General features: G+C 54.8%; 1 protein-coding gene across 9 annotated transcripts in view; it reads right to left on the bottom strand.

The window, feature by feature from the left end:
- The window catches only part of JADE2 (jade family PHD finger 2), a 50659-nt gene that overhangs the window by 4950 nt on the left and 21663 nt on the right, over positions 1 to 24046 (bottom strand). For 8 of the 9 annotated variants that reach the window (XR_011486849.1, XM_020908037.2, XM_020908033.2 and 5 more), the window contains 8 exons: positions 22301 to 22458; positions 17805 to 17965; positions 16923 to 17134; positions 15520 to 15687; positions 13973 to 14089; positions 12255 to 12719; positions 3591 to 3708; positions 974 to 1102 (listed from right to left, as the gene is read on the bottom strand). Coding sequence is in view for 8 of the 9 variants with exons in the window: in XM_020908037.2 (XP_020763696.1) it covers positions 974 to 1102; positions 3591 to 3708; positions 12255 to 12719; positions 13973 to 14089; positions 15520 to 15687; positions 16923 to 17134; positions 17805 to 17965; positions 22301 to 22458 (1528 nt within the window). In the remaining variant the exon portion in view is untranslated. The remainder of the gene's footprint in view (positions 1 to 973; positions 1103 to 3590; positions 3709 to 12254; positions 12720 to 13972; positions 14090 to 15519; positions 15688 to 16922; positions 17135 to 17804; positions 17966 to 22300; positions 22459 to 24046) is intronic. The other variant, XM_070465386.1, reaches the window with a different exon arrangement.

The following is a 24046-nucleotide window of genomic DNA, read 5'->3' as shown; positions in this document are numbered from 1 at the left end:
CTTATTCAAAAATTACTAAGAATTTCAAAGTGGCTACAGTAGCGCATTAACCCAGGCGAGGGCCCTTGCTGACTGCACAGGAGCACACCCAGCCCTGCTCACCACCCCACATGGCATCACCCTGGGACCACAAGGAATGGGGGGATGGAGGAAGGAGCCCTCTGGTCACCAGGGGGCGCTGGGTTTTCATGAGTGTCGGTTTCCAGAGCTTCCAAAGCAAGGGCTTGGATAAGGGTATCGGTCAGGGCCAGCTCCAGTTACGGGCCCTCCTTCCTTTACTGAGGTCTTGGGAGGCGGCCGCTGATGTTCCCATCAGATACCAAGCTGTCTCCTTCCTGAGACTGAGGAAAATAAAAGATGACCTGGGGCTTCCGTGCTAGAGGTGAGGTGGGGGCTTCCTTGCTGGAGAGGACCTGGGGCTTCCTTGCTAGAGATGAAGTGAGGCTTCCTTGCTACTGGTGAGGTGTTCCTCTAGAGCACGCCCCTTCCCTGAGAAGTGCTCTAGAGGAAGCATGTGACATCCTGGGAGACAAAGCCCAAGGCCAAGAGCCCCTCTAGGAATACCATGCTTAACGGGGCAGCAGTAAAGAGATCTGTGACAGACAGCTGTGACAGTGAGATGCACTGGGCAAAGACCACTGCTGCGGGGGTCTCTGGTGGCTCCCAGGAAGTTTGCAGGGGATGAAGGGAGGGCCTACTTGAGGACATTCTGGCAGAGGGGAACAGGGACAGAGAAATATGGCAGGCCCTCATCCCACAACATGACACAGGGTTCCTTGAAGGGCCAGGATGTCTAGAGGCTCCTGAGTTCCTGGGCCCAGCCTCTAGTCTATGAGAGGAACCCTTGGGAGGCCAGATAGGGCTCCAACACCCCCAGTCTCCTCTATACCTGGAAGGTGGGAGTGCCTGGACATGCGGGGAGCTGCAAGTGCAGTGATGGTATAAGCCTGGCCATGTGCACCAGGCCACTCACCAAGCTGCCCCAGGACTGAGTCGGACCCTGCCTTCACTTTCTCTTTCTTCTCGGGGCTGCCCTTGGGGCCCTCGCGGCCTTTTCTTTTTGAGTCGCTCTTCTTGCCCTTTGTTTTCCTCCCAGACCGCTCTGCATCAGGGAAAGAGAGAGCAGGAGGGAGATGGTTACCCCAAGCAGGCCAGACAGAACCAAGACCCCTGCGTGGAATCCCAGGAGGGCCCCATCACTTAGTGTCTCGCCTTCTAGGTGACCTCCCCTGCACCTCTGCGGCCCCCGTCCAGAGCCTTGTGGGACCTGGGATAACTGTGGCTCCAGCGAGTCAGGGAACAGCTGATGTGGGAAAAAGGGGTAAGAGTCCCTGAGGGCCTTGGTGAGGGGCTCAGCGACACGAGGAAGGGGAAGACCACTCTACAGGACCTGAGCTGCAGTTTGATCTCTAGGGACTACAAATCCCAGGAAAGTCCTGGTGGGCAGGAAGGCTGGCTGGAGGGGAGTGGACAGGACAGGGCCTCACAGGCCAAGGCCACGGAGGTAAAGGTGGATAGGTCACTGCGGGATCAGCAGCCTCGGCTTCCCCTCCTGACACAGGGTCGGTCCCCTGCCTTGCTCTCGTGGTCTGCTCTGGAGGTTAGACAGTTGATGGGAGACTCAGGGTACATCCCTGGCCCTCATACCCTTCTAGTCCAGGACCACATGGGTCTGCGGAGTCACAGAACTAAACAGAGCAGGGAAGGGACATGCTGTGGTGGGGAGCTGCCCGGACTCTTCTCCTAGCTTCTCAGCCAGAGGCTGGAGGGCTTCCTGAGTAAGCGTTTAAGAGAAGGTTGAGTGTGGGCCCAACTCCAGGACTCTGCCTAGCTCTGCTGTTCATTCAAGGTGTAACCTCGGGCCAGGCCTCAGTCTTCTCACCTATCACACGGGACAGTGCCTAGATACTTGGAGGGAGGCTTCCCAAGTCCCCCACTGCACTCGCTGTGGCCTGAGCTCCTCCCAAGGGCACAGACCTTACACAGCTGACCCTGGCAAGCCCTTAGCGTCACTTCAGACATTTTCTTTCTGCCCTGGCTGCAGCTATGCCAGGGTCCTTCCAGTTTCTCTAACAAGACAAGCTCACCTCCAGGTCCCCAAATATATGGTTTCTTTGTCCCTCCCCTGGTTCTGTTCACAGCCTAAGTATCACTGCCACTGGGAAGCCTTCTCTAGGCTCCTGGCCAGACAGACCTCAAGAATATACTTGCGGCCCATGTCCCACCCTATGGGTGAAGCGTCATAACACTGAGGGCACTGGCTTCGGGCAGAGGCAAACCAGTTTTCTCTCCAAATGCCTTGCCCTGACCAAAAGGTGGCCTGTTGCTGCTGCTCAAGTCTAGGAGCTGCAAATGTCTCCAGACTCAATGCGAGAATGCGGACCCTCCGAGCTCCTGACTATGTTTCTGGAATCCTGTGCCTAAGGGCACTGCATGCCTCGCCACTCTCCACTGCCTTCCTGCAGTGGGATGTATGGCCTGTGTGAGTCCCAGGAAGCCTGAGATGTTCCAGCGTCACCACCACCAGGAAGCCATCCCTGATACCCACAGAGCCCAGTATTCTGTCGACCTCAGTCAGTGCTTGCTGAAGGAACCGACAAACAAGAGGGAGCCTGGGAAGGCCTGGGGGCCTCCTGTCTAAGCTGCCCTAGTCCTGGGGGTGCAGAGTGAGCCCTGACCTCTAAATGACCGTGATGCACCATCTGTATCAGGCAATGCTGGTTTCCGGGGCAGGGATGGGGCAATAGAAGGTCCTCAGTTGTTGACTCTGGTGGTAGCCCAGTCACTCTCCTCCTCTCTCTGCTCCAAGCCTAGCCCAACTCAGGCTCTACCTGCAGTGGCAGCTTCTTCCTTAAAAATCTCTCCATCCACCTATTTTTACTGCATGGAATTCAACATCAGAGCACCATCTTCTGCACTAAGCACTGCCCTCTTTAACATGTTAACACTCCACAAAGGGCCCTGTTGTCTGGCAACATCCACACCTAACAAGACAGACCACTCTCAGAGCTTCTTTAACCTTTGATTTCCAGATCTGTTAAAGGCAGGTGATGGTAAAAGCCTAAGAAAGAGGAAAAAAAACCTACTGGCACAGGGCCTCAATCCTGTCAGATGGGGTCAGAGAGAAGGAACACACAGGTCCTCTTCCACCCCCGGGGCAGTTGCCTTCTTCACAATCAACACACAGGCACACAGGGGCTCAGGGAAGCTTGCCAGCTTGTTCCCTTCCTGCCCGGAACCAGCACAGAGCCGCTGAGACTTCTGGATTGCACCCGGACATGTGCAGCTCCCTCCTGAACCATAGTGGGCCCCGTGCTGCCTCAGAGTCCCGTGAACCAGAAAGCTCCCTGAGGGCAGGCCTGATGCCCACATCACATCTTTGCTCCTTGCCTGCCAACACACACCCAGGACCCTGGGAGGCCCCTGCCTTGGCCCACTAACTGGGTACAGAGGGTAGGGGTAGGGTCAGTGGCCACTGATCCCGTACACATGCCCCACCAGGCTCTGAAGACACACAGCTCCCTGGAACCTAGCCCCCTCGAGGGTGTGCTCACGAGAGGTGGCCAGCGGCAGGCAGGGGAAGCGCCTACCTCGACACAGATCCTGTTCGATAAGTTTCATCTGCAGGTGGAATATCTGCTCCTGGAGCTTGCAGATGGCATGTTTCGTTCTCTCGCGCCTTGTCACCATGTAGCACAGATTTCTAACCTGAGGAGACACAAGAGAGATTTTCCACCTTACTCATGGGCAACCACCTCAACCTCCCAACTCTGGGGGGCCACTCTGCCTAACCTGCCCAGGACATCTGGGAATCAATACCCAGGCCCCGAATGCATTCTCAGTCCTAAGCTGCAATGCTCTGATCTCAAACACAGGGCCGGGCACAGGCTTGGCCCCCGGACCCACAGTGGAGCCAGTGTGGGCACGGAGTGTGTCTGCAATGGTCAGGCTGGCAGCTCTGCCTTCCTTCCCTAGGCCTGCACTTCCTGGCTGAGTCATGCCATCGCTCAAGGCCCTTCCAACATGACTGTTCTCCCCTGTATGTAAATCCCCCAAGGCCTGTCATGGCCGACAAGGTCACTAAGTCCATCCTTCAGCTTCCTGTCCAAGGCTTCTTACACATCAACGAAACTCTCCAGCCACCAGCGCCTGGGCAAAAACCACCTCCTATCCTGAGACACAAATGACCGGCACATGAGAGAGCTCCAGCAGAAGAGCTCTGAGTAGAGAGGCGGTCCCTGATGCACTGGCGTCCAGTCTGCAGCTGACCCTTGTCCACGTGTTGCACTGGCCCTGAGCCAGGTCCCAGCTGCTCTGCTCAAGGTCTCATGTGCACTCGGCCATATTCACTCTGCCAGGGACAGACTTCTCTGGGGGAAGGGCAGGGCCTCTCGGACTACCTTAGGCCAGCTAGGAAGAGCCTCTTGGGGCCTGGGACACCATCTTGCTTAGCCCATGGGACAGGGCCCACCCTGCAGCTGGCTTGGAAGCACCTGAAGAATGGTGCTTCCTGTCCACCTGGCACCTGGACCCCGTGTGCCATCCCTCACTGGCTGTTCTCAGTGTACATCATCTCTCTGGGACCAAGTCCAGGCCTCCACCCCCCTTCAGGACACCACCTTGCTCTGACACTGTCTTCAGATCGGGTCACAATCTCAGGCAAAAGGGACAGCTGGCCACTGGAATCCTGGGTCCCACCAGGTTCTACCTCCTGCTGGGTTCCATGTTCAAGACTGAGTTCAGTCTTCATAGCATTAAGCTGCCTAGGCATGACCTGAGGGTTCCAGGGCCCTTGCCTCTTGTCGTGACCATGACTTCTCCCATCCTGGAGTAGCCATGATGAGACCTCCCGGCTGGCATAGGCCGCCTCCTCTGTTCCCTGAGCCTAGCTGTGAAAGAGACCCCGAACACCTGCGCCAGGCTAGCAGGCCTCCACAGCACAGGCTCTGGGTGGGTTCTCAGCACCGCAGCCTAGACTGTGAATGCCAGGCTCCCCCTGTGGTCAGCACCTCCCCACGGGGCAGCCACCTGGCTCAGCCTGTGAGCCCTTGCTCCAGCACACTGGCACCATCTGACTTCTTCACAAATCCTGGATTCCCTAGGACCTCCCTCCAGCTAACCTCCTCCTACACATCCCTAGGCACAGGCTTGTGCTGGTCCCTGGGCTCAGCTGCGAGGGGTGCCACCAGAGTCCCCTTCTTAAGGCTTGCTGCTCAGCAGGGCAGAGAAGTACCACTCTGAACAAGTCCTGACAGGACCAGGCAACCCTGATCCAGATTTGGGGGTGGTGAAAAGGCTCCCTGGAGAAAAGGGAAGACAGGCAGGACCTCATCCTTCAGGTCTTGGCTCCAGGGTCACCTCCAGGAGGCTTCCCTGTCCATCATATCTAAGCAACCCAATCTCATTCTCCTCATATCCTGGTCTCTTTCCTTCCCAGCAGTCATGTGGCTGAACACGCATAGGGACAGTGGGGATAAAGGCAGCTGGGTGGATGCATGGCTACTTTGGGGGCCTGAAAACAAACTAGTCAATATATCTAGCCTAAAAACAGATCAGGTCTACTTCCTATTTAAGTACAGATGCAGTTTTCTTTCTTTTTTTGACTTTTAGAAACATTAGAACAAGGTTTCTCAAGGCAGACCAAAATGAATTCCTGGTCAAGATTACCCCCCAAATCCCTGGGGTGGCTGGTTAAAAGCACAGATTCCCAGGCTTGGGGGAGTATCAAATTCTCTGGGGGTGGGGCCCTCAAATGTATATTTTACATAGCACCACAGAACTTGAGAACTATTGCCAAGCTCCAGAGTGAGCTGCATGGGCTACTGAGTTTGACAGCTCAGCACATATAGGAAGATAATATTCTAGTGGGGTTTTTTTTTGGTCCTATTAGAAATTCTGATTATGTATGCTTTACAAAATAGCACAGTAGATATGAATGAGATATTAAAAATACAATATATTGGAGGTAAATGCTCAATTTTTTTTCATGATAAGGGTACATACACTACCCAATCAATAATGTCTGGAGATTTCTGCTATAGAAGATTCTGTGAGAATCCAAACACATTGTTACACCTTACTCCCAGTTCACTATGGAATCATCAACTCCTCTAATTTTTCCTAAGACTCTGGTAATACAGCTACATGTAACTGAATGCTGTAAAATTCCTTTTCCATGATGGCTTTTAGGGAAAAGTATTGCAACCATCCTAGAAGCCAACCCAGGCTATTGGACTCCTTACATTGTTTTTTTCTGATTATAAATACAAACCAAAAACAAACAATCCAATAAAAAAGTGGGCAGAAGAACTAAACAGACATTTCTCCAAAGAAGACATACAGATGGCCAACAAACACGTGAAAAGATACTTATCACTAATTTTTAGAGAAATACAAATCAAAACTACAGTGAGGTATTACTCACACCAGTCAGAATGGCCATCATCAAAAAATCTACAAACAATAAATGCTAGAGAGGGTGTGGAGAAAAGGGAACCCTCTTACACTGTTGGTGGGAATGTAAATTGCTGTAGCCACTACGGAGAAAAGTATGGAGGTTTCTTAGAAAACTAAAAATGGAACTACCATATGATCCAGCAATCCCACTCCCGGGCATACCCAGAGAAAACCATAATTCAGAAGATACATGGACCCCAATATTCACTGTAGCACTATTCACAGTAGCCAGGACATGGAAACAACCTAAATGTCCATCAACAGAAGAATGGCTAAAGAAGCTGTGGTGCATATACACAATGGAATAATACTCAACCATAAAAAGGAACAAAATTGTGTCATTTGCAAAGACGTGGATGGACTGAGAGACTGTCACACAGAGGGCAGTAAATTAGAAAAACAAATATTGTATATTAAAGCATATATGTGCAATCTAGAAAAATGGTAGAGATGGTCTTATGTGCAAAGCAGAAATAGAGACACAGACATAGAGAGCAAACGTATGGACACCAAAGGGGAAAGCTGGGAGAGTGCAATGGACTGGGAGCCTGGGACTGACACATATACACCGCTATGCATGAAGAAGACAGTGAGACGCCACTGCACAGCACAGAGAACTCTGCTTTTTGCGCTGTTATGACTTAAATGGGAAGGAAATCCAAAAAAGAGGGGATACAGGTATATGCGTGGCTGATTCACTCTGCTGTACTGTAGAAACTGACACAGTAGTATAAAGCAACTATATCTCAATTTTTAAAGAAAATGATAAAACAAACATCAAAGAGCATAAAAGTCAATCAGGTAGAAAAGTCCTCCAAAACTAGAGCAGGGATCAGTAATAAAAGCAGGTTTTATGTTTTGATAAAGTTTTTTTTTATTGGCCACGCCATGTAATCTTAGTTCCCCAACCAGGGATCAAATCCGTGCCCTCTGCAGTGGAAGTGCAGAATCTTAACTGCTGGACCACCAGGGAATTCCCTTGATAAAGTTGTTTTGACAATAGCAAGTTTGGCAGAGAGAGACTGGACGTGGGCTAAGGAGGGCAGGGGGCAGGGAGGACTCTTAGCCAGCTACCTTAAGCTAGAATGGACCAGGGTAGGGGCAGTCACGGAGCCCAGGGAGGTTACAGGAGGAGCAGAGCATACTGGGCATGAGATGCTGGAGCTTGGGAGGCAGGTGTGGGATGGAGTCAGCCTCCTGATGGGGAGTAAAGCTGTGGAGCAGAGGCACAATGAGACGAAAAGCCTAGTGCAGTGAATGATCGCAGGGGCCAAGGAACACTCAGAGAGGGAGCAGCAGGACTGGATTATCAGGGCTGGGGAATCTGGTCAGAGCTTCCACAGCAAAAGTATCTCAAGGCCAAGGGCAGGTTTAACTGTGGCGACCACTGCTGACAAGGCTGGAGGATAAGGATGGAGAAGTGGGAGAGATTGGAGGCTGCTGGCGGCCCTGATGGAAGGTTCTGGAATCTGGTAGTGGCAGGGGTCTGGCCTGCCACTATGGTAGATATAAATGAGGTATTAAAAATACAATCTATTGGAAGTAAATTGCTTCAAGGAAGCTCCAAGAGTAATAAGCAAAGCAGTAACAACTGTGAGGGATGACAGAAAAGGAAAGATAGAGACGAGGGTAGAGAAACCGATGACTTGAGGGATGCGGGGGAGGGAGGACCTGCTTTTGAAGATGGGACAAGGTAAAATGGATTCAAACAATGGTGCAATCCTGGAGACAGAGAGGGGATGAAGAAAAAACAGATACTCCTGTGCTGTGGGTGTGGGCTGGAAAGAGATCCCGGCGCGGGGCAGGAAGGGGAGGCCATGAGAGGAAAGGGCAGAGAACGGGTCCAGAGGGCACTGGCAGGCACAGGTTCCGGTCTGAGGAACAGAAGATGAGGTCTGCTCAGAGAAGGGGGGGTCCTGAGGGAGTGGGGGCACGGGTGGGAACGGGTGGTGGAGGAGAGCCCAGAATGCTGCGAGCTAATGCCTTCATCAAGGCCGGCTGGCAGGCACCCTGGGGCGCTCGCCCACTCACTGCTCTAAGACCTCTGCTGTTTGGCAGAGTGGCTCCCACTGGGTAACGCTCTGCCCGGCATGTGGCCTTTGCACAGGGACAAGAGACTGGCAGTGAGCTAACGCCACGGGGTAGGAGTGAGGAAAGCAGGGGACGGTGAGGGAGAAGCTGAGCAGAGAGAACAGGGGACTTGGAGACCCGGGGCTGCTGATCAGAAGCAGCGGGAGTGGCTGGCAGGGCCTGAGCGGGTAGAGGGGGTAATGGGGTGGAAGGGTCCCAGAGCTGGGAGCCATGGGGTTGAGAAGCTAGAGGCTGGAGACTACAGCTGCCCACTCGGCTTTAGTAGGAGGTCAAAGAGACACAACCCAGGCACTGAGATAGTAATGGTGTGTGACAACTGGCAGGGAAACAGGCGGAGTGTGGGGGAGGCAGGACCAAGTCTCCTGGGGAGAGCTATGGACGTGGAAGCTGGGGGGAAGCTCCTACATGTCTGTCCTCTGAGGCCAGTGTCTGAGAGCCGCTCCTGCCCTCTCGACTCTTCTCAGGCCAGGTAAAACCTTTAATGAACTCTTGGTAATCAGATCCGGAGCCACAGGCAGTAAGTGAGGCCCTGTGTAGCCCGCACTGCCAGCCCGGTTGCTAGGGGACACCAGCCAGTGTTTGTCAGGTTGATCGCTGCTCATCAGTGCTCTGTCAGCTGTGAACAACTCTGAGAGGCTGCGGTAGCCAGGCCTTCCTGTGTTGCCTGCCAGGGCCGAGGCCAAAGGCTGAAATCTGAGGAAAGCACATCTTCTAGGCTAAGCATAAAATGGGATTTCATGCTGGTGGCACCATGACCCCGGCTCCTGCTTCTCTCATCAAAAGTCTCGCCTGGCCTTGGAAGGCAAATCAGTCGAGGAGGACCCAGGGTTCCTGGGCCATAGCGGTGGGCCCGCCCTTTCAGTCCCTGGAGCCCACCCTCTGAGCAGCCCGTCAGCTAAGGGTCAGAACAGTAACACCAATCACCACTGACAAGGGAGGGTGGTGTGCTAAGCCCTGTCCCTGCCAAATGTCCCATGATGCAAGGTCAGCGAGACTCTTATTCCCATTTCACAGACAAAGAAACTGAAACCTGGACAAGTAGAAAGTGAAACTCACAAGGCACAGAGCTGGGCCTGCTCGAACTGGATGCAAAGCCAGGCTGCCCACAGCCTCAGTCTCAACTCCTCCCCTGAATCCCCGATGGATCCAGCCCAAGCTGGCCTGGTGCCCAGTGACAGGCTGGACACTCTTGACTGTTGGCACCAGGCCATGGTCAGAGACGGAGCCTGCTGGACAGGCTGACAGTTATGGGTCTTTGCAGAAAGCCTCCCCCGTGGCACAGTTCTCAGCCTGCTTCACTCACTCAAGTCACCAATGCGTGGCGTGAAAGGTTCTGAGGCTCGACCGGAGTAGGGGGTCAACAGAGCACATGGCTGCCTAACTTCCTCTCCTCAGCCTGCCAGGGCTGTGTACTTGGCTGCTGCCCTTCAGCCTGGCTTGGAGGCTGCTGGAGAAGCAGGGGCCCTCCAGAGCCCTCAGAAGCTAAACAGGCTGCAAGGCTGGGCCTGCCTCCTCCTCCTGGGGGCAGAGTGGACTGATTCACACCTGACCTGGGAGGGCTCCGTGCCCCAACCAGAGAGGTCTGTGAGGTGGGGATCCCACAGCTGCCTCGGCATCTTAGCCGGTGACACCCTCAGCCCCTGGCCTCACCTGCACCAGCTGACAATGGGGTCGAGAGGCTGGGGGACTGAGGAGGGAGTACTTTTGCCCAGGAAGAGTACAGAACAGAGAATAAGCCAACAACTCTCTGACGAGCCCCTCTCCTCTTCAGGTCCAAATTCAGCTCAACTCTAGAAAACACATGTTCCTTCAAGGCTCTCTCAACCTCTGATCCTCACTGCTCATCAGGGATGGCACCACAAACTTCTCAGCTCCTTCTCCAGGATGATGGTTCAATAGGTGAGCCTGTCCCCTGACCTCCCCACGCAGCCCAGCCAGGGTCAGACACATGCTGAGCAGCAGAGATCAGGGAGGTCAGACATGATGTGTCATTTGGAAACAGGAGGGCTAAAAGCAGGGTTTGTGTACTGCAGACCCTGGGGGTGGCCTGAGGACAAGTGTGGAAGCAGCTCTGGTCTCAGAAGGATCTGTCCCTGAGGACCCTTCCCCTGGGATGGGAGGCTGGGCTGCCCAGGGAGTGGTGACTGCAATGCAGGTGGCCTTGCTCTTTGTCCCGGGTGACACTGTGGACTCGTGATGATCTCCCTGCCCCCCACCTTCTGGTTGCAGGCTGGCCTCCAGGCAGTAAGCTTCCTCCCTCCCAGGCCAACAGGGCCATTTCCGCTTGACCAGGCCTCAGGGCAGATGCATATGGGGGTGAAGGAAGGTAGAGAAGCTGGGTCCAGTTTCAGAGCCTCCACTTCATTGCCCCTTACCCCAGTACTCAGCAGATGCTGAGTAGCTCTAACCATCGTATAGCCTTGCCAACTGAGACACATCTGAGCAAAGTAGCTGCCTTAAGTCACACAGAGCCCCCAGAACGCTTCCGCCCCTACTGCTTCCTAGTGTGGCCTGGGAGATGCTAGGCATGAGTGTTGTGTGTGTGTCCGTGGAGGACACCCTGACATGACCCTCATGCTCCAGAACCCTAGCAATGAATGTCCCAGAGAGGAGAGGAGAGGGCAGAACAGCACCTGGGGTTCAGAGGACTCAATCAGGGACCTGAAACACCCTGCTTTATGCTCAGGTTGCTTCCAACTTAGGGGTGGGACTCTTATCTGGAAGGGCTTTAGCTGGAGGAGTTGGGGAGGGGTGTCAAAAAAGCCAAGTCTAAGGGCACACAACACAGAAGGCAGGACCCTCTCACCTGTTCTCTGGGAGGAGGAGGAGGGATTAGAGGCTTTTGGGGGGCCTCTGTGCTCTAGGAAAGCAACTCTCACTGGCCCCGGATCTCCACAGCCCGGCCTAAAACCATGAAGTCTGCACACCTGCCTTGTCTCACCCAGCCCCCAAGCTGTGTGCCTGGACCAAGGCAAGATCGCCTGCCACCTGGCACACAGCTGAGGGGTTCCGGCTGACCCGCTCACTCCATCTGGGCCCCGTGATGCCACCTCCAGGGTGAGTGTTTGGAATCTGCACCTGCAGCAGGACAGTCCCTGCTTAAAATCTTTCTGCAACTTCCAGAAACACTGTGGTCCACCCACCCAGCCCCACGCTTCACTCCATGCAGGCTGTTGCTGGTTTCTAGCCCAGTCTCACGCCCCGGGCCTCCGCTCACATGGCTCCCTCAGTCCAGAACCCCAGGAGCTGCACTCACAGCTGTCTTCCCTGCTGTGGCAGCACATGCGGATTATATTGATTTAACTCTCTTGTGATGTCCCATGCCTCCCCAGCCTGACTCTAAGCAAAGCTCCTGTGTTGGGGCCAGGCCAGGCCCACAGAGACAGCTGGGGGTCAGATGCCTAGATCCTCCCCCAGCTCTGGAGTCTCCCAGCCTCACAGTCGTGAGGGCAGGGCCCTCACCCTTGATCAGACCTGCAAAAGGGTTGGGACAAGAGGGACTTCGAGAGCCCAAAGCCGGATCCTCCCCTGTTCTGCAAACTCTCAGTTACCCCAACCTGTCCAAGATCCGGAGGCCCTCAGCGCCTTGGCCAGAGCTCACCGTTTGAAACCTGGTGAGCCACGGCTGCTCCAGGGAAGCGAGGGAGGGGCGGAAAGGCCTGCTGGGACACCCGCCAGGGTGGGCGGGGAGCAGCAGAGGGACTCACTCTCTCCAGGTCCTGCCGCAGGTGCGTGAAGAGCTTCAGACGGCGGTAGAGGACGTCCTGCTCCTGCTGAGCCAGGTTGTCCACCTCGTCCGTCTTGGGCGTCAGCAGCGGCTGGTTGGAGTTGGCTTTCCTCTTCAGCTTCCAGTACTGGTAGATGAAGTCGACTAGTGCCTCGGCCAGGTCAAGGCGCTCGGCCACCTCGGCTGGCTCCACCAGCTCATAGAAGTCTTCCTCCAGCTGTTGCAGCCGCTGCTTCCGAAGAGTCACCTTTTCCAGGTCCTCGCTAGCTGGGCTAGGCTCCACAGGCTCGGACGGAGCTTCACCCCGTGGACCCCCATCACTGTGCTCCTGGCAGAACGACTTGAACTTGACCTCATCGTTGTCTGCTAAGATAGTCCTCATTTCCAGGCTGTGGTCAAAGGCGCATGTGACATGGAATGCTGTGACGCAGGAAGGCATGGAACACTGGAGGGAGACGAAGAGCAGCATGAGGTAGGAAGGGAGCCCCGGTGGGAGGGAAGAAGGATGGAGGGGCATCCCTCAGGGTGACACTGGGAAGGCAGCATGCTGGTTAGACCCTAAACAAAACGGTGTCGGGGGTAGGGGGCCATGGAAGAGGACAGGGGAGCTCTGGGGGAGCTGAAAAGGAAATGGGGTACAGCATCATAAGCCCTAGGGAGATGGCAACAGTTAGGTGACTGACAGACTCTCTCAGGACGAGCTGCATTTCTGTGTGGACAAATGACTTTGGAATCTGAGAGGTCAAGAGAGAGAGGCTGTTGATGGGTCCCTGCCTCCTCTACTCCTCCAACATTATCTAAGATGGGGAGCTGTGCCCCTCCTTTGTCCTCTGGGAATCGGGGCTGGAGTTGGACCCCTGCCTTCCTCTCTTGTCCAGGCAAGTGTGGCCAACTCACGGTCTTAGTTGCCTGGGATGATGGCTGTGGGCAGCTGCCAAGTGTTTCAGTGACAACCCACCAAAATATTAGTGGGGCCCTTTATGCCACACTCAACAAGCCATTCTGAGAATCTTACAAACGGTGGAGGCACGTCCAGTATTTGCAGTGACCACTGTTCCCGGAGACATGAGAGAAAGAAAGGCTGACCCTTCCACCTCCCAGCCTACAGACCAGGAGCATCAGTATCACACAAGAACTTGCTAGAAATAGGCAAATTCTCAGCCTCACCTCCAATCTACAGATTCAGAACCTCTGGGGGGTAGGAACAGCAGTCTGTGTTTTCACAAGTCTTCTGGGTCATACTGAGGCACCCTAGAACTTGGGAGCGGTTACTGTTAATGAACTAGCACAGCCCTGCCCTGTGTAGGGAGAGCTAGTAGTTTAGCTCAAAGTTTAATTCCTATTCCTCTCACATGTCCAGCTGACACTGGAAGGGAAGTCAACATCTTTATGAAGCCCAAAGACACTTGCTGTTAGGAAAGCCAGAGTCCTTGGTGCTATAATGGGGTGGTGAGCCTGGCTCCCCAGGCCTTTACCCCATGCCCAGTGATACTATGGATGGAGGAAGGTCCAGCAGATGGGGAGCTGACTGTGGTCCCCATCGCAGGCCCAACAGTGGCTGTGTCGGCAGCACCGTGGGGCAGGCGGAGGGTGGTGGCAGTGGCCTGCTGTAGAGGGTGTTCTGGACATGCCCCTTGACATAGCTGTAGCAGCCCCGAGTGGGTTCCCAGGCAGCAGCACGGTGGAGGGGCCGTGTACCTGGATGCAGGTGCCCGTGCACTCCTTGCAGAGGCTGCAGGACAGGGCCCAGCGGCTGGCTGGGATATGCGAGATCTTGGTGATGGGCTCCATCTTCTCGGGGCAGCCAATGCTGACCTGGGCAGGACACAGGGAGCTGCGTCAGGCCTCTCATCCTTAGCCGGCCTCCAGGGCTTACCCAAAGAGACCACTGTCTGCTGAAACCAGGCAGTGGGTAGACAGGGCAGTGGGAGAGTTCCAAGTCCTATCTTGTGTCCCAAGTGGACCACTGAGCAAGTGTTAGTGTGTGCTCTCCGGTGGCTAGGCTTAAACAATGACTGGGAGAGCATACATCAGTGTGTGAGGCTGACTGAGTATATGAGTGCCCATGACTGTGTGGGTCTCAAGACAGAGACGTTTCCATGTGGGTGAGTATGTGTGCAAGGTCCCCTTCTCTTTTGTACCTCAAGCCTTTGTTAACAGCATCTTCAGAGTTATTAGAACTGGTACTCATTTTGCTTATGTTTCTGGGTGGCAACTATAGGTCCCCACAGCAGAATCTCTTCTTGGGGACTTCCAGGGCTTTCCTGGCCAAGGGGGATGTGCCTTTGTTCAGCCCTTCCCAAGGGGACAGGCCCATAACCACTCGCATCTCCTGGGCACAGCCCACCCCTCAGCCCCTGAGGCAGAGCCCATGCCTGAGGATAGGAAGAGGGTCCCTGTCCTGAGATCCTGAACCAAAGAGTCCCATAAGTAGGTCCCGGTTGCTTCTCTGTGTCTCTGCTGTGCCTCGCCCAGGGTATACGCAGAGGTCGTCCCAGCCTTCAAGATGCTGAAGTGGGAGCAAGCGACCGCTGCTGACATAACCACTAAGATCACAGAAACCTTCGAGGTGGGACGCAGCAAGGACTTTCAGACTGCAAGCCCAGGAAAGGGAGGGGCCACCTGCTGACCGGGCCACCTGGCTTGCTTCCGGGCACAGGCAGCATTGGAGTGGGGCCTCATTCTGGCTCAGGGCACACAGCAGGGGAAGGGCTGAAACGTCAGCGAATGTCAGCATTTCACACATCAAATAAGATGGGAGCCCAAGGCCTCTGCTAACTCGCTGTGGGCCCAGCCCGTCACCCATAGCCCCTCCCCTCCATCCCAGCCACAGTCCTACTACCCAGTTTTAACCAGGCTCCCCACCTGATTTCCTTTTGGGTCACTTGGCTCACTTTTAAACAAGTGTTTTACTTTGCTTGGGGCCACTGTCTAGATCTGGGTTAACCCATAACCTGCTCTCCCCTGACTTCTGTCCAGCTCGCACACCTACCACCTGGATCCCCTAGTGGCTCAAAATCCCATTTTCCCATGGAAACCACCACCGAGTTCTGCCTAGGTCCAAGGGTAAAGTTCCCTGTGGGCTGCTGCCTGAGTTCTTCCCAAGCTGGACATCTGGGATCTGCCATTTCATGTAGCCCATCACCTTCTTTTCCCAGTGCTCTGCCATCTGGGTTCTGAGTTCTGTTCAGACCCACTTCCCCATGGCTGGGCCCCAGGGCCACCCCACCCCCACCTCTGCCCACCTCAGGAATCCACAGGGCACAGCTGACGTGCACCCACTTGGTCCCACTTCTAGTGGGCTTCAAGGCTCCTCCTCGCTTCGGGCAGAGCAGGCACTTCGGCTGGACACCCAGAGCACATGTCCGGCACAGCCAGCTGCCCGTGGGCACCTTGAGGATCCCATAGCATGCCTGGGGAGAGAGCAGGGAGGACACAGGTCAGAGGCAATGGCCAAGGTGCGTCTGCAATGTGCATCCAGCTGCAAACAGTCCTAGCCCCAGCCCATACTGGGAGCTACAGTGACGCTGCTACTCAGCCTCACCAAAGACCTCCTGAGGCACTGTAATGCAAGGGCTCCAGTGAAGCTCTGTGCAGGCACTGTGCACTGACACTTCACCGTTTCACAGTCCTCTGTGAAAGGGCTCAGCTCCGCCCTCTGCTGGGAGGACAGACACTTCAGCAGAGGTTCCTAATCCAGGATGGATTTTAGGGGCATCCAGGAACTCCCTTAAACGGAATACAAATTTGGGTATGTATGCTGCCTTCGGACAAGGCCCAGAGCTTTCGTCTTTTTTCACAGGTGTCTGTGATCAGGGATCCTTCTGGTCATGCCTAGGGATTATGGACCTAAGAGCTGCTGGGTGTAAGGGATGTGAACAGGGTGAATGGGGAAAGTGGTGTACCACCTACCCACCTGCCACCCAGGAGAAGCCACTCTGAGCTCCCGGGGCACTATTCCAGCAAAAGTGGGTGAGGGAAGGCCTCAAAGTCAGGGCTAGAGTGGGTCCACTGAGTTCTAGTCAGGTCTTCCACATCTTCCATGAATTAGGCCCAGAGATGCCCCAGACCTACAGCCTTGGGGCTCAATATCAACAGGAGAGCCTAGTCAGGCCGCATCTGGCTCATAATACTAATAATGTTAACAAATATGAACAGCCCTTACTGTACAGTTCTAACCAAATGACTCAGAGTAAGGAACTTAATCCTCACAACGACTTACTTTTATTTATACTTGAGGAAACAGCAGCTCAGAGAGGTCAAGAAACCGACCCCAAATCACACAGCTTGCGAAAGGCAGAGCCATAATTTGAAACCAGGTGGCCTGGCTCCAGGCTGTGCTCTCCATCACTACACTGTGCTGCCTCGTTGTGAGTGGAGGAGCAGAGGAGGATGGGGTAGGACGGTCCGTGGGCAGAGTCTGAGGGAGGCTGGCGGCAAAGGACAGGAAGACCATCCAATAGGCATTACTCAGATCTGGCTGAGGGGGCTAAACCCTGGCACCATGGGCACTCACAGCCTCCCCTTCTCCCCACTTGCCCTCCTTAGGGGCCTGTGCCCACAGCGCTGCTACACCCCCACAGCCAGGGTGAGCGGTCAGGCAGGGGCCTGCCAGCATCACACAGCAGTGGCCGTGGGGGCTGCCCACCTGGTGCACGCAGACGTTGCATTTGTCGCAGAAGACCATCTCGTTGCCATCTTCGCCCTCGGGAGAGCGGCACACGTCACAGACGACATCCTCATCGTACTCGATGCCCAGCCCCTCCTGCGTCTCGATGGCCCGCGCCATGTTCTGGTGGCACAGCGTCTCCAGCTCCTCCAGCACACGCTCGAGCGTCAGCTCGTCCAGCTCTGGCTTCTCTGCGAGGATAACACGGCAGGGGGTCAGAAGCCCAGCCTCTCGGAGCAGGTGGACTGGAGCGTTTCTACCTGCACACTGTGTTTACTGTCTCCGGCCCCAGTTCCGTCATCTGAAAACCGACTGGGTTTGACCATGCAAAGGCCCCGGAGGCCTGGTATGGTGTTGTGACTCCACACACACACGCTTGTGTACACACAGATGCTATGAGGGTGTCTGTCTTTGGGATGCAGCCGCTGCCACGGGGAACCCACTGCCTGAGCTGTGTGTATGGGGGGCACCTGAGAAGGTGGCTGAATCCAGCAGAGCTGGCCTTTTCTGGGACATGGTGGGCCTTCAGCCAGAAGGCCCATACCACCTGACCCCAGCCCCATGTGTCACACTAGACTTCTAAGTGCTCACTCACTCCTCATGTAACAGTCAGGCTTACTAAGTGTGTGGGTGCACGCTCAGTCATATAATACTCCCCCAAACCCTGTAAATGACATGCTATTACTGCCTCCATCTGACAACTACAGAAATTGAAGCACAGTAATCAGTAACATAGCAGGGACTTTCCCCCAGACCTGTGCAGTGCCAAAGTCCAGCAGTGGCCCCTGCCATTCTGAGAAGTTTAGAAGAAGACCCTGTGTGGCCTGGCCCCGTCCCATTCTCACCTGGCAGGTCACCTACCCATCTCCTTGAGCTCTGAGTTGATGAGTTCCAGCCAGTAGGCATCAATCTCGTCCAAGTCATAGCGGCTGCCCCCTGGCCAATCAGGCTGGGAGCCCTCACCAAGTTCAGAGCCACTAGGGGACACCTGGGTAGGGGGGCCTTCCAACGGTGGAAGAATCCTAGGAATTCAAGAGAAGATATGAGGAGAGGGTGCCCTCGGCCTGCTACTCTTGCTGGCCCTGAGGGCCACCCCCAGGGAGTTGGCCAGCCTGACTGAGGGGCTAGCAGGAAAGTGAGGTGTGAGACTTTGATGCCAAGCAGGGCCTGCCTCCTTCCAGTCCCTCCTCCCACCTACCCACCCTGCAGAGGCTGTAGGCGGCCATTCCCTTTGCCGTCCTGGGCAATGCCCAGTGCCAGTCACTTTGGCACAAGTTGGATAGGGCCAGCTGGCCCCCAGTTCCTTCCATATACCCTTTCAAAGCTGGGGAAAGGCCCCCAGAAGCCCCAGCTCCTCCTCCACCAGTAGCCTCAGGGGACCTGAGGCCAGGGCTCCTCTGGGGTGAAGAGGATACACCTGCTACAGTCCCAGAGTCACACTTCAGGCCAGCCCTCTCTCAGGCCATGGCTCTGCCTCAGAGGCAGCTTGCAAGGGTCCTGGCTACAGGGCGAGGTCTCCAAGCCCAGCTCCACCACTTAATGTGTGACTGGGTAAGCCACTTAGCTCCTCTGCGCCCCAGAAAATGGACTAATGATAACAGCACCTAGCTTCCACCGTTGGCATAAGGATTAAATGGATGAACACGTGTGGAGCTCTTAGAACTGTGAGTGGCATGTAGTAAGCGCTATATTCATGTGAGTGTGTATTTTAAGACCTCTGGATATCACTTTGCTCCTTCTGAAATGGAATATGAGGGTTTTCTGCCTTGGGAGGGCATGGCTTCCTCTCTTGGCTCAGCTGTGTGCTGCCCCTCAGTTCCTAATGCCAGCTCTTCCCACCCCCTACCAGTTGCCATGGTTATTGCTGTGGAGCCTGGCCTCCATCTGGCCGGCCCTGCCAGGGCTGAGAGGCCCCTTACTTGCCCAAGAGGCCTCCTGGGGTCGAAGCCAGGGCTGCCAGGGGCTGTGACTCAGCGCAGACTGGAAAGGGGAAGGCAGGGCCAGGGGCGCACAGACATGGCACAGCTATGGGGAGGGCTCTGGGGCTTCAGGAAGAGTCCAGGGTGTCGGCAAGGGGGGGGAGGTAGGATGAAGGGCGGGGGGCGCAGAATGGCCTCCAGGCAGGAGGGAGGCCCAGAGGAGACTGAGGGAGGCAAGGATACAAGGGAAGGGGCTTAGAGTCACCTTCCGCCAGACAAGATGCCCAGATTAAGGAACGTCCTAGGCAACAAGAATGACGTGATGCCCACCCCCCAATCCCAGACCATTTCAAATAGAAGCAATAGTATTTGCTTTGCAGGACTCTGAGTCCTACAAAGTTCTGCCTTGCCTTGGGAGGCTCTTATTTAAATTAACACATTCTTTCAAAAACATTGTCATTTTGTCACGACCCTGCTTTGTTTGTGTCCCCAGAATATGCTCAGCTGGGGTTTGGGATAGCCCGAGCACCCACCGCCTAACGGCCTAACTACCCACAGTATGTGCTCGGGACGTACCTGGCCAGACCTCTTGGGGCCAAGATCACATTCCTTTCTCTGGGAAGCTGGGGTTAAAGGACTATCAACAGAAAAGGCATTTCCTGTGCTTCCTGGGGTGCTCATCGTCACCTGTCTGGCCTCTTCTGGCTCCGACTATGGAGGAGGCTCTCCTATCACGGGTGGTTTCACGTCACCCTCAGTCAAGGCCTCAGTCTTGGCTGCAGCCAGTAGAACCGAGGTCAGCGGGGAGGAGATGGGTGGCTGGGCTGGGATCTGAGGGCGGGGGGGCGGGAGGCTCTCACTCCAGAAGACCAGATAGAAAACAGAGGCTGGTTTTGCCCTGGGCTGTGTCTTTCGGCCACCCCTGAAGAACAGTGCAGGCCCTCCTTCAGTTCATGATGTGACAGTGAGGGGTTCTCATTATCCAGAGATGTTCAGGACCATGAGGTGGGTAGGCCTGCTCAAGGGCCAGGGAGGACTGGGCAAGAAGAGAGGGATGGAGGGGGCCAGGGAGGACTGGGCAAGAAGAGAGGGATGGAGGGGGCCAGGGAGGACTGGGCAAGAAGAGAGGGATGGAGGGGGCCAGGGAAGCAGTGGGGGAGGGCAGAGTCCGCAAGCCAGGGTGACTGGGGCACGAGACTCTCTCTGGGCCACACAGAGGCAGCCCAGGGCCTGTTCCTGTGGCTTGTGACTTCCTGGCCCAGCCCACAAGGCCCTGGCGGTCATGCAGGGAATTCCCCAGAATTTCCCAACTTCCTCCTCTATAAAATGGGGACAGCAGTGTGCCTTTTAGAGGGCTGATATGATAATTAGATGAGAAGATGAACTTGAGGCTCAGCACAGCAAGTTCTCAGGAACAGAGCTCCTGGAACAGTTCTGACCACGGCGCCTGCTGTGCAGGCTTCCAGGTGAGAGCTGTGAAGGTAAAGGTGGCCCGGCAGGTGGAGGTGCCAGGCTGCAAGGAGACAGGGAAAGATGGGGCCCAGAGCTATCTCCATGGGAGCATCCCTCCCCTTCCAGTCTTATCCTCTCCAAAGAGCAGGATAGGCCAGGCGTGCCTGGCTCTGGTCAGCCTAGACCTGTGTGTATGTGGGGAATGTACCTAGTAGGGCCAGAGCTGTGTGAACACATGCTTCCGTTGTGATCTCAACAGATAAGACACCAACTGAAGCCAAGCTACTTGTGTGGCGGCATCTGCAATTAATCACCCAGGCCAGCAGATGCTTCCAGAACCACCTGACATTGACATCGAGGACAGAGGACAAACCGCTGGGCCAAGCCTAATCAGGACTCACCCCTCTCCGCCCCACTGGTGGCCTACCCCTCTGCCTTGCTACCCTGGGCCCTTGGCATGTGAATTCTCAACTAATCCTCACCACTACACTATCAGGCATATATTGTTATTAGATCCATCTTATGGAGAAGGAAACAGGTTCAAAGAGGTCAGTTGCAGTTCTTTGGTCTGTAGAGTAGACAGGGTGAAGTTGGCTGGGAGCCTGACCCACGTTTTTGGCCCTGGGCAGAGGACGTGTAGAATAAAGTCTTTCTCCAAACTCCACATATACTCTCGTCCAGAGAGGCCTGGAGCTTCCCTGATTCTGAGGGCCAAAGATAACAGGCCTGGCGAGCCCAGGACGCTAAACGCTGCCCCATACCCAATCCCCACTGGGCACCGAGTGGGGCTTGGTATGTGCTTTGCCTCTGAAATCACATGCCCAGCACAGGCCTGGCACCAGGCAGGCACTGGGTGTCTGTGAGCCCGTCACAGGTGTGGCTGCCAGGGAAGCATCCGTGCCAACGTCACAGGAGGTGACAGCTGAAATCTCTGCCCCAGGCCCTGGCAAAATGGACCTAAGCGAGAGCCCCAGGGCTGCCAAGGCTGGGAATGGACTGTCAACTAACACAAATCTGCCCAGCCCCGGCAGGCCGATGTGCAGGGGGGACGGAGGGTCAGGACAGCAGGCCCCCATGGCCCAAGACATGACTTGGAGGGTTTCCCAGGGTGCAGGAAGAAGCACTTGGCTGAATTCTGTCACTGGAAGCAAGGCCCACGGCCACGAGGCCACATCCTGACAAGAGCACAGGAGTCTCTCTGACCTACAAGACCACAAGGCTCCCGAGCCCAGAGAGGACTCAGCCCTGATCCAATCCTGATTCCTAGGAGGCAGCAGGCCCTCCTCAGAATCTGATCACACCAACTGTTTTGTGTACCAAGCACTGGATTTCTTGCTCCCAAGGAGTTCCCAAGAACTCCTCAAAAAGGTTTTAAGAAGCCAAGAGCACAGTTTGTCATATTTTAAGGACTAGTTAGAGGTCTGGAGATATCCCCGAGAAGATCTTCTGGCGGGACCCAGTTTAGAACGACACCAAGCTAATCCATGGCCAGTTTTCACTGAGTGTTCATGTGGGCCAGGTCCTGTGTCCAGGGCCTTCCACGCATCATTTCTCTACATCATCTTGACCACTGCATAGGGCAGGTGCTGTTGTTATCATCCCCGTTTTATAGACAAGGAAACTGATGCCTAGGCAGATTACATTCCCTGCCCAAGGTCCCACTGAACTTGAGAGGCAATTTGAACCCAGGCTGTCTGGCTCCAGAGATGAACCCAAGCTCAAAACCTTGGCCTCAGAGATAAAACTGCAGTATTTCTGGAACACTGCAATGTTTTTTCAAGAACAAAAGAAACAGAATAGACACAGACTAGAAAGGAACCCGTTGCCTGGTCCTCGCCTCCCTTCCCTATGGGCCCTGGCCTGGGCGCCACGGATCACCTCACCACTGGCTCGGAAATGGCCTCTGCCCCCGCGGGCACCTGAACGCCCTTCTCCTGGTCCTTGCCTCCCCTCCCTATGGCCCCTGGCCTGGGTGCCACGGCTCACCTCACCACGGGCTCGGGAATGGCCTCTGCCCCCGCGGGCACCTGCACACCCTTCTCCCATTCTTGCCGCCATGGGTCTGCCAAGACGTAGTAGTCATCCGGGCTGAGCTGGTACGAGTCTGGGATCTTCATGGCTGTGATCAAGTCTGTCCGGAAAACCTGTGGGGAGACAAGGTAGAGAAAGAATGGTTTCAGGTCGTCTTCAGGTGATCTGCTTCACAGCCCAGGGCAGGAAAAGGCAAATGCTAAAAGCCCACTCACTCAAAATGAGAATACGACACAAAAGCAGTAAGTACAATAACCCATCTTCCCTGAACCCAGCAGAGTGCTTTGCACACAGAAGATTTCCAATAAATGTTGAATTGAATTTACATGCTCAGATCTGCTCAAGGACAGAGTCTGAGAGATGGATAGGAGTGGACCTTAGAGGGAAGAGGAAAGACATGTGGGAAAGGCAAAAGATACTGAGGAAAAAAATCAGTTGGCAGAAAGGCTTGTGTGAATGCAATACTGCCATGAAGTGTCTGTTTAGGGAATTTCTGTTGAAGATTCAAAATTATGTTTGTTGTTGTAACCACAGTCACAAGTGTAAAAGAATCCAGGCAACTACATGCCAGGGCCTCAGGCAAATAGCTGAGGGAGAGGCCAGGCTTTGGGACAGCCTAGAGAACAGCCTCCCATGGCTCAGGGTCTCCATGGTCCCTGAAGAACAACGGTACCATATGTCCTATTCAGTGGGTGCTCCGCTGTGCCATGCTCTATATATGACGGGGAAGGAGAAGCGTGTAGAATTCCTTCTCAACCAAGCCCTTCCAAACCCCTTGGGGCCAGGCCATGAGTGGACACATCCGCATGCTTTGGTTTCCTTGTGAGCACCTGCTCACTTGGGGAAACTTCTTTTCCCAGCGTTCCATCTGTGGCCCCCCACCCCAAAGCAACCTCTACGCCCAGCCCCAGGAGCACTGGCAGTGCCTCGTCTGTCCCAGCTGCTTGGCCTCACCTGGGCCCCACCAACGGCTGCTGTAGGATCTGGTGGCAGCTCTAGACACTATGTGACTTGCTTTGGTACCAACTTTCCCAGCGAACATCACAAGTTAAAGGAGAGTTCATGTCACAGAGAGAAGAGAAACCACTATAGGGAGTCCTCCAGGTTTCAGACCCAACTCCAAGCCCACTCCCCTCCCTGGAAGACCAGCCTTCCAGGGGTGGTGGCCATTCACTGGTAACCTCTGCCTGCAGGAGGCCCCACCTGCTGGCTGTCTGTTTCACTTGAATCTAGGAGACAACTGAAAGGGGGCGCCAAGGGGGCTCAAGGCAGCATCTTGCAGAAATCTAATTAACGTCTGCTTCTAGCCAGAGAGGGCCCTTGCTTGCAAAAGGTCAAGTTTCTTGAAGACTCTATTTGCCAATATAATTTAATTGTTAAGACTAACACCCTAACATTTAATTAGGGTGTCAGTGTGAAAAAATTAAAATGAGATTACGATTAAACGCTAATTACACAGAAGATGAAATGTGGCAAAGATTTCACAGCCCTGATAATTTGCATATCTTATTAGCAAGTAGCAAGACAACTGATATAAGAACATAAACTCAGGTAGTGGGTGCTTCTGTGCTGTCCCTCAGCACCCTCCCTCCCTCTGCTGGCTGGTTATTTCCCTCTGGGGCCCCCTGTTCAGGACCCGGCAGAGGTAAACTGAACCCACAGCAGCCTGGTGACTGTCTTAAAAGTTCTCCCAACCCTGGC

This window comes from Odocoileus virginianus, chromosome 3 (genome assembly GCF_023699985.2).
Source record: "Odocoileus virginianus isolate 20LAN1187 ecotype Illinois chromosome 3, Ovbor_1.2, whole genome shotgun sequence".
Classification (NCBI taxonomy): Eukaryota; Metazoa; Chordata; class Mammalia; order Artiodactyla; family Cervidae; genus Odocoileus; species Odocoileus virginianus.
Note: the sequence above shows the minus strand (reverse complement) of the source record. Positions and strands in the feature narration are given on the sequence as shown.